This window comes from Cyclospora cayetanensis, unplaced genomic scaffold (assembly GCF_002999335.1).
Source record: "Cyclospora cayetanensis isolate NF1_C8 unplaced genomic scaffold, CcayRef3 CcayRef3_contig_394, whole genome shotgun sequence".
NCBI classification, from domain to species: domain Eukaryota; phylum Apicomplexa; class Conoidasida; order Eucoccidiorida; family Eimeriidae; genus Cyclospora; species Cyclospora cayetanensis.
Genome location: NW_020312363.1, coordinates 1 through 9,845, shown reverse-complemented (window position 1 = coordinate 9,845; position 9,845 = coordinate 1). Strand labels below are relative to the sequence as shown.

Here is a 9,845-nt window from a genome sequence, read left to right as displayed (position 1 = left end):
CACTTTTATTTGGGCTGAAACAAATCACGGATAAAGTGCTGCTCGTAGACGCTGTGGGCTTTCCGAGCTGAAGTTTCACATTTCGATATGCCGACATAATGATCGATTCCTGTGCTTAAGCTCTCTCGATTGTGCCAAAACATGCTTTTATTTTAATCACGGCATAAGCTGATGGGACAGGGCGTGTAGAAGGGCTTGAAATGTTGTAGTCTCTGCAAACAGAAGACTTTCTCTGCAATGAGGAAACCACCAGTGAATTGCCTCTCCCTCCAACAACGTGCCACAAGGACGGCATGGTTTTCTCCATTTGGGGAGTATGGAGCAAGGTACATTTCCGACAAAGTAGTGAACACTTCGAGTACATGCCCTTCCCTACCGCCGTAGGACATTTCTGGCCGCCATAACCTTACGGACTAATCCCTTAGCATTTCATCGGCTGCGAAATTGCGCCTTTTTACCAGCTGTGGAGGTACTGTGTTCAAGTTAGATTTCAGGCGGCCCTGTGTCACCTCACCAGGCGTTGTGCTACCGTTGACTTCAACGGTGAGAAAGATATTTTCGGTGTGTTACCAAAGGAGCGCAGGTTATTGAGGTACCAAGTGGCTTGATTGGAAGTAGGCAATTGTTGCAGCGAAGCCTGGAATCCAATTGCATTTGCTGCTAGTGAATCAGAAGGGAATAGCTGCATGAAATCATGCGCTGGTACTAATTCAAGCGCTCTGTAAAGGTCTCCGTACACAAACACTGAACCTCAGGCTCAATATCAACTTCGTTGCAAATTATTGAGTGTCCATGAAGTAATTGTGTCTTGACCCTGCCCGTCTTCCTCATTATTCTCGACATGGGTGGTGAAGTGTAGTTAGGGTGCGCCCAGCTGGGCCCTATGAGCGATTTGAGTATTCAGAGCTAGGTGCAGGTAATGTCTGGTGCACGTGCGCAGAACACTGTACATCCTTGTACCGAGCTAAATGTACTGTGCAACAAATATGACAAACAAACGGGAATGCTAACTAGTCACTTTATCCTACCTCTTAGTTAAATACTACTACAGCTGAAGGTGTTCGAGCGTACATCCGTAGAACACTCCACTCTGTCTTTCCCTGCCGTACATGCGCAAGTGACCAACGCTGCGACCGGCAGCACAGTAGCACATGTGTAAGTTCCTGGCCGTATAGGCCACAGCAAATACTTCGTTTTGCTGTAAAGGCTATTTGGTATAAGGAGAGTGGTGTGAGCTTGTCTCATGGCACTGGCTTCACTCAAGCGTGCCAACACCAAATTTGGCTTATTGTAGAAAGCTCCTTTCCTCATCGATAATGACCCATTAGAGTGGCTGAGGTAGCGAGCCCAGCCTTCTGTCACAGGCGAGCAGCAGAGCCGTCAGCTGTTTCGTGGTTCTACAATGAAGGCAGTAAGCTCCTGCACGGGCTAGCGTTTAGGCCATTCAAGTAAGCGCTTAGACGACGGGACGGCTCAACGCGTTTGAAGCGAATCAGAGGATACTGGTGCGACGCAGCAGGGCCGCCAGATGGCGCATTGTCTTTTCTGCTGATGCTTCAAGGGTCCACGTACGCCTGTTGCGGAGCAGCATGCGGATCTGTATTATGAGATTCTGCCTTTAATCTGCTGAAAAGCAAGGTTAGCAACTAAAACTAGCACAAAAATGACCATCGCCTCATCCGACTTCGATGGAGTGGAAAGAGTAGAGGCCTAGACACAACAGAAGCTTGCAGCCTTCGGGGGGCTGCCAGCCGACATGCCCGCAAGAAATCAATGAAGCCACAAAATTAAAACTTAAAATCATACCCTTTTGGCAGTTTCTTGCTGTAGATATATAGAGGCTACGGGAATATCGGGAAACGCTAAGCGAAGCCCCTTGCCTTTCTGGCCTTGGCCTCCGGGGCTGAGGCTAAGCCCGTAGAAACCAGGAACGCTCAACGGTGAACGTTACGCCATAAAAGCCTTCCATATTCAGCAGCGCCAAGCTGCATGGCTGATGGCGTGGTTCCCAAAGTTCGAGGTTCAGGACGTATAGTTTGTCTGTATCCATCGATGCTCCGGATACGAAGTTCCTGGTCGGGCCCACACCTCTAAGGCTTCAGGGGTGCAGAGCCGCGGGTTCGGCATTCACGGCTTGTGATAGAATCCCTTCAGCAGTAGTAACTCTAAAAGAAGTAATGGCTCTCCTGCTTGCGTCACTGAGAGCACAGTCTGTATGACCCATGCTAGCTGCAGTAGCTGGGAAGCTCAGTTCGTCTCATTTCCACACGCTTTAAGAGCTTCTGTTTCAAGAACAGAAGCAGGAAATTCCGAGGCTGCGGACGAGACGGCAGAACAGGTGGCTGCCACTGCAACCACAGCCATGCTACGCCCCATCAATTCTTCGTTAAATTCCCTGTATGCGAAACAACGGCAGAAGGAGCATGCAGGAGAGCAACAGGAGCTGCTGCCGCTGCAAGAGCAGCGGCAGGATCAAGGACAGCAACACAACGGCTCTGGTCTCAAGGCATCTCTGCAGGGATTGCAGCAGCAGCTGCAGGAGCAGCAGCGCTGGCACCGCATTAAGGCCAAGGAATTGCAACAGCAGCAGCAGCAGCAACAGCAGCAACAGCAACAGCAACATCGGAAGCAGCGAGTCTCCTATCAGTCAGAGACAAGTACGCTGGCTGCTGTGGCTGCAGTCCCTGTGGCAGAAGCGACTGCAGGAGTGTCCCCTAGGTCAGAGGCAGCCTCAGCGCAGCCTGATGCTGCTGGTGGCATTGCTAAAGCATTAGACGCTTCAGAGGCAGATGTAGACAGCCGCAAGGCTCTACATCGTCGTCGCGCTGCCCGCCGCTCAGCAATCGCGGCAGCTGCAGCTGCCGCGGCTACAGCTGCCGTAGCTGCAAGAACGGAAGTCGAGTACTCTCCGTCTTCGCTTCATGCCCGTGCCGGTGGCTCAGGCTCTGCAGAAGCTGCGACAGTAGCAATCGCTTCAAGCAAAATACCGACTGTGCGCCTGGAGAAACTTCGGGGAGTTCCCTCGACTCTACGGGAGGGCATCGAGAAGCACGTCATCTTGCCCTTCCTTGCGAACCACCTTCTTGAAGGCTACCAGCCGCCGGAGCCACCCCAACAGCAGCCTAGGCCAACAGAGGAGGCTGACGGGCTGAATAAGGGGCATTACGACGAGGGGAGGAATTTAGACACCCCGGATGAAAGCCTCTCTGGCCACAAAAGCAAGGGGCCCAGCACGAAGAGCAGCGACAAAAGCGGCAATGGCCTTGTCTGTTCGCGCGGGGTGTTGCTATGCGGTCCGCCAGGCGTGGGCAAGTCGCACGTTGCTGCTGCTATAGTGGGTACCCTTGCGGATCGCCTTCAGCAGCAGCAGCAGCAGCAGCAGCGTGCTACGCAGGCAGAAGGACAGCGGACGCTCACAGACAGCTGCACAAGCGACAACAGCGTTGAGGAGGAGGAGGGCAGCAGCAGTAGAGGTGACCAAGGCGGTCCGGTGCCGTTGCGCTACTACTCGCTTTCTGTTGCTGCCTGCACCTCACCAGGGGGTGAAGAGTTGCTGGAACATACACTCATGGCCTGCAGGGATGCAGCCCCTTCGGTTTTGCTACTGGACAGGGTGGACTGCTTCGGCAGCAGTACGGCAAGCGTTGGTGAGGGCACCAGTGGCAGCAACAGCAGCGGCAGCAGCAGCAGTGGCAACAGTGCAGCCCTCAGCAGTCTTCTGGATGCGCTCTGCAGGTCACTCGACGCGCTTAGAGGCACGCAGGTTTTTGGTGAGCGAAGCGCTTTACAAAATCCTGGGCCAGTCGATACAGTGATGCTGCATTCTTCTGTAGGGAGTCTTTAGGGTGTTTGTGTTGGTGTTTCCAGTCATTGGCATGGCGAGCAACCCCGCCGCTGTCTGTCTCGCTCTGCGACGTAGTGGCCGATTCGACAGGGAGCTGCAGCTGCCGCCTCCCAATGTAGACGAGAGACTGGAGATCCTTCAGGTCATATTCGTAGCACGAGACTTCATTCCCGGGCCGTCTATCCTCGAAATCGCTCCCCTGCTACGCATGTGCATGCGTGTATCCCTGTGCCACCGCTGTAAATTGCAATTTGAAGCAAAGGCAGCGTGCGGGCTGGCGTGTGCGACGTGCAGGCCATAGCGGCCTCCCTTCCCGTCAAGGTGAGAGTCGGATTCGAGAGGATAGCTGAGGAAACGGCTGGGGCTGTTGCCGCAGATTTGCACGCGCTGCTTCACTCGGCACTCCTCGCAGCCCTCTATCGCAAACAGCGGCAGGATGCAGATTGCATGGACTCCTCCGCAATGATGGACGCAGCAGACGCGAAGGTCCCTGCACTCAGTGATGTTTGTCTTGTGGAGGAGGATCTGTGCGTCGCTTTGCGAGAGCTTCGGCTCACACTCGAAAAGGAAACAGGACACCTTGCAAAGGGGGCCCTTACTACTGAGTGGAAGGACGTTGGTGGACTCTACAAGGCAAAACGGCAAATCGAAGACAAAATAATCTTTCCCGTACTCTTCCCGCAGCTCTACAAACAAGTTGGTGCGTCGAGGGACGAAGTGGAGACGCCATGTTTTCTGACAAAAGACTGTTTCGGGTAGAAGATCTAGGATTGTGCGTCTTTTTGTTCTGTGCAGGTCTGCGTCGGCCGAGCGGCGTATTGTTGTATGGGCCTCCGGGATGTGGGAAGACGCTCCTAGCGCGCGCCCTTGCAAAGACTTGCAACGCTCACTTTATATCCGTAAAAGGTACTCTGCAGACAAGCGTTGGAAGAGGCTACGCTTGTCCTCGCCCCAGTGCAAAGGGTACCGAGTTGTGTTGCTCTTGCTCTTGTTTTGAGCTAGAAGCTTCTCTGTTTGTTGGAATTGTATCTCTGTGCCGCTCTGATCTTCGTGCTTGTGCAGGCCCCGAGTTGCTCAGTAAGTTTGTTGGGGAGAGTGAAGCATCTCTGCGCCGTCTCTTTAGGAAAGCCGCTGCCTTCGAGCCCACTGTCATTTTCTTCGATGAGATTGACGCCCTTTGTGGAAGCAGAGGAGGAGCGCTAAACCAGCAGCACGCCGAGAATGAAGCGGAGTATTCTCATTGGCGTCGGGTACAGCAGGAGGCGCAGGCTGAGGAGCGAGGCGAGGGGAGCGAGAAGGGCGAGAAGGAAGAGACGGGCGAGGGGGACAGAGCAGAGCTGACAGAGAGGCCTAAAACTGAGGGGCAGCTCAAGAAGCGGAGGCGCGTGGGCTTTCAGCCTCTTCGCTATGGCAACAGCCAAAACAGCAGCAACAAAGTGGAGGAAAGGCTGATTGCGCAGATGCTCACAGAGCTGGATGGTTTAACAGCGAGAGGACAGGTCTTTGTCGTTGCAGCGACGAACCGCCCAGACGCCATTGACGCCGCTCTTGTGCGCCCTGGACGCCTAGAGGTTCAAGTATACGTGCACCTCCCTGATTTAAAGGACCGGCAGCAAATTTTCAAGAGCGGACTAAGGTGTATGCTCAGGGATATCGTGCAGCAGCAGCAAGGGCAGCAGCAGCCGCACGTGCAGCAGCAGGAACTGCTAGAGGTCGTAGAATCAAAAATCCAACAGTTCGACCTCCTCCGCCTCGCAGAGGAAGCGCACGGGTAGGCACAGACCGTAAGAGGCGCCCAATGGGGCCCATAAGCGCCTGGAGCACCCTAGACGTTTAAATCTGCCGAGGCCTGGGTGTCGCACCCTTGAGTGTATGTGTTGTGCGTTTCCAGTCTAGGCGTTTTGAAGTGTGTGGGTGATCGTGTTCCCAGGTTTAGTGGTGCAGATATCGATGCAGCCCTCAGGAGTGCAGCCGCCGCCTTGTTGGAGAACCAACGAGAAGGCTTTATCGAGGCCTTGAAAATCCAAGTGAAGCAGCATTTTCAGAAACAACTTGACAGCGGCAGCAGTACTTTTGCCGCGAAGGCTGCTCTCGAAGAAGTGGATGCCCTTTCCGCTTACGAGCTGTATGCGTTATGTGGGCGCTTGGGAGGGTCCCTACGAAGTGCAGCAGCAGCTGCTGCTGCTGCGGGGGGCAGTGCAGCGGCAGCCGCAGGGGCCCTGCAGCTGACACAGCAGCAGCTGCTGCACGCCATCCGGACCACGAGGCCTTCAGTCACCCCCAAACAAGTAGCTTTCTATGAGGCGTATGCAGAAAGCGTTGGCTGCGGCATCTAAGTATCTTAGTGTTAGGCCAAGAACCGTAGTTTTTTAATATTTCGAAACGTTCTTCTCTTCTACAAAGTATCTGTCCTTTCTCCTAACTCTTGTGTGCCATTTCGCGACGTAGATCATATACCGGAGACCGCCAGTGGGGCTGCCTCTCTAAAGTTTGGGTTGTATCATGTCAAAGATCCACCCACGGTATATAAGTGGACTGCAAAGCAATTCCCAACTGTCCCGCTGTTTCTGGTGGGAACAAAGACTTGTAAATACTGCATCGATGGGGGCACTGGCCCCTCGGCACTCTCCCCTCTCCTTGCTACGGGCCGAATCCTCAGTCCCGTATGTGACCTTTCACTCTGAGCCATAGATATATACGATTCACGAAGCACCTATGAAAGTCACGGAAAAGACTCATAACAGGGGGCTGGGGGCGACCCAGAGACCACACGGGACACCCCAAATCTCCGAGGTGTCAGCACACACGCAATAAGAAGGAGGACAGGTCTGGTGGATATGGGAAGGAAAGCCATGCGGCACAAGCAAAGGAGCTCTCACCATCCCAATTTGATCTCCACCTCTGCGTTAGCAAAAACGCTTTCCTTAGCGGAAGCGAGCAGCACCCCTTGGTAAAGCCATCTAAACGTCCCTCTACGTCTGGGCGTGGCGTCGCTGCATTCATGTTTAAGATCCCTGCGGGTGAAGTTGCATCCCTTCATCTCAATAAACTGGGGAAAGGGCCCCTATGAGATTCCAGGACTCACAGAGCCGTGTTCTCACTGATTCTAGTCACCTCTGTGAATCCAACTAAATATTCCCAGAGCAGAGGGGGCAGACGAATTCTTTCCTGGAGGGCCGACAGTGTCTCTCAACAGACCCAACCTTCCTCCAGATTCCGCATGTTCTTCTTCTTCCTTTTCACCCTTCTTAGAGTCGAAGCTTCACGCTCCTAGACCGCGTTCTGTACGGCGAGGGCATTGCCGTCGCGGCCGGCCTTACGGGTCGCTTTCCTAGCTGAGCAGCGCGAGACAATACGACTAACATTGTTACCAGAACGGCTGCACCGATGAGGTAGCGCCGCAATTTTTTGCGCCCCCTGATTGCAGCAATGGCCCTTTCCGTAAAATCGTCTCCCCGTGTCTCCATGTTCGTTGCTGATGCGCGCAGCATCTGGAAATTCTCGTACGCTGACTTTTCCGGCAAAGGATGATATAAATAGTCCATGTTTGCATAAGGCACACTTTCTTTTGACTGTGGTGAAAAGTACTGCTGATGTTGCTCAGTGCCCACCGCCAAGCATACCAGGGCGAGTGCCGCAACCAGTAGAACTAGAGCCGCAGCGCGTGCGCCGCTTCTCATTTCAATGCCTTTCACCATTGTTACCACGAAAAGCGACGAGATGCTGTCTGTTGTTTGGCCGATCGCGTGAGCGACCGTTCTGGTCCAGCGGCCAAAAAGCACTGCGCAATGCTGCTGTTGCAGAGGCTCGAATGGGAAGCCTCCTGAGATGGTCTCCCTAAACTGTTATAAAAAGCGGAAAATTATCGCTGTGGAACAGAATGGGGGTTTGGATAGTCACTGCGCGGTGGGGAGGAGCAACAGGGCGAAGTGTTGCGGCAGAAGCACGGCCAAGAAGACTTTCGTAAAATTTAATGCATCCTTCAGACTTAGCAGGAGGCACTAAATTTCTACAGATAAGGTTGGTCTCTACGGGTGTACATTTCCCGCATTCACCCTTGCCACGCTGGTGACGCTAACGCACGGGGGATGAGGAGAAGGGTCCACGGTAGCAGTTCGGAGGGGTCGACCCATGCGGCTGCTTGAGACGATTCTCCTTTTACTGGCGATTCTATGCATTTGAAAATTTACGGTGTGCTATTCTCTGGAGGCATGCTCATTTATGAGAGCGCATTTGGGCTCTTAGTGGAGGCACTAACTTCAAAACCTGGTAAGGCAAGAGCCACCCCTCATTCACACTGTGGCCGAGTTGCTCGGCAATAATGGCTGCTCGACGTGGCTAATTAATGCTCCTCCTTTGTTTTTTGATGGTTTAAGCGCCTGATACCCTCTTGAAGGCACACGATTCTTGGCGTTTCTAGAAGAAGTGCAGTGCCATGCCTCCAAACACCAAGGCAGAGGGCGAGCAATCGGTATGCATTCCACCAAGTGCATCATCGCCTTGGCCACGGTGTGTTTGCATATGCTTCACCTTTAGAGTAGGCGACTAAAGTATGTAGGATCGCCTTCGTGGCGCCGGGCAAAGGGCTGATGCTCTGTTTGCAACACTGGTATGCATCATGTCCTGCGAACAGCTTCTCCGCGTGCAGCCGGTTTAACTGCATGCTGGTAAATTGTGCAAGTTGGCGTTTGCTTAGTCATAGCCGTTTAGCTCACGGTGTATGTGCTCGTTGGCGCACCGATTTCTGTGTTCCGTGTGCAACAAAGTGCACCATACCTGCCCTTCTCCCCCCACGTTGAGCATTCTTAAAAGGCCTCTCTCCTTCCCCTGGCCGCAGTCCTCCCAGTTCCGGGCATGAGGGTAGACACATGTAGGGTGGGCGCAGCTGCTGCCTGTAAACGCTCCATACATTCCCAGCTAACTGCACATGCCATTTAGCGCGGAGGCACTCAGCGTCGCGTGTTCTTGCATTGAGCTAACATTATTCTGCAGAAAGTACAGTGTACGAACAGACTAGTGTAATACTCATTTCGTTAGTAATTCGTGGTGTAATATGACCAGACTGTTCAAGTCTAGCTTAGCCCACTGCACATTCCCTGATGGGAAAACATACCCTTATGTTGCGTACCCGTGCGTCAAGACGAACTGCATGCAGGGCATTTGAAGAATACTGTCCTAATACCACTCCTCAGGCTGGCAGAGAGGCGAGAACAGCGCGATTCAGAAAGTAAAAGTGTGCATCTACTGCTACAATGAGTTCGACTAAACGAAAGAGTAAGCCGCACGCACTAGCGAACAATGAAGAAGGGAGCATTCAACGACCACGGCAGTACGAAGGCTCTGTCTTCGGACCGCTGACTTGTGTGAGCCTCATACTTCGGCAAAAACACAAACGAGTAAAACTAAATAGCACAACGACAATAAATAACCACACTAGCACAGCGTGCCTCCACCCTTCATACAGCAAAGGCATACAGGCAAATACTGTCGAAGCATGCAGTGTAGTCAAATTCAAAGTCTTAAAAGAGAATGGAAGACTGTAGAGGCAATACACATGAGGGTGCCTGTGCACATAGCTGAGTCTAGAGAAGACCACAACAATAGTAGCCAGGAACTGTTCAAGCAATACCCGTAGGCGACTTTCCGCCTACCAAGCGGATGCTCTACTAACTACGCTAAGGCTCGACGACGCCAATGCCCTCTTAGCTCGATCGGTAGAGCATACGCTCAGTGAGTGGAGTGTTGCCGATTTGAATCCTGCAGGGGGCTACCCCAGAGGAAGGTTGTAAGCTTAGGCACAGTATGCGCCGGAGAGTGGCAAGTACAAAGCACCACGAGGACGCTTGCCTATGGAGACTAGCCCTAAAAACCAAGAGAGCCGCAAATGGTCCCGCAGGCAAAGAATCGCACAACTGTTCCTCCATGAACCGCTGAGGTTGACGTCTTCCATCAGGTTTGCTTACAACCCCCTTTGTGCTTCCTCGGTAATCAGTAGTAGTAG

The 9,845-nt window shown here is 53.1% G+C and overlaps 1 protein-coding gene across 1 annotated transcript; it reads left to right on the top strand.

Annotated features, from left to right (window-relative positions):
• Positions 1-2,215: 2,215 nt before the first annotated feature.
• LOC34622726 (spermatogenesis-associated protein 5-like protein 1) lies at positions 2,216-6,528 on the top strand. The gene is made up of 7 exons (XM_026334260.1): positions 2,216-3,767; positions 3,904-3,986; positions 4,139-4,544; positions 4,640-4,750; positions 4,907-5,615; positions 5,775-6,162; positions 6,307-6,528. The coding sequence occupies exons 1-7, from the start codon at positions 2,216-2,218 to the stop codon at positions 6,526-6,528; spliced, it is 3,471 nt and encodes a 1,156-aa protein (XP_026190045.1).
• Positions 6,529-9,845: the final 3,317 nt, after the last annotated feature.

Bases quoted from the DNA above. Each gene is read 5' to 3' on its own strand.
- LOC34622726 (XM_026334260.1), top strand. From the start codon at position 2,216: ATGACCCATGCTAGCTGCAGTAGCTGGGAAGCTCAGTTCGTCTCATTT. The intron at 3,768-3,903 runs TTGGTGAGCGAA...CCGCTGTCTGTC, and splicing joins GCTTAGAGGCACGCAGGTTT to TCGCTCTGCGACGTAGTGGC. The intron at 5,616-5,774 runs GTAGGCACAGAC...TCGTGTTCCCAG, and splicing joins CTCGCAGAGGAAGCGCACGG to GTTTAGTGGTGCAGATATCG.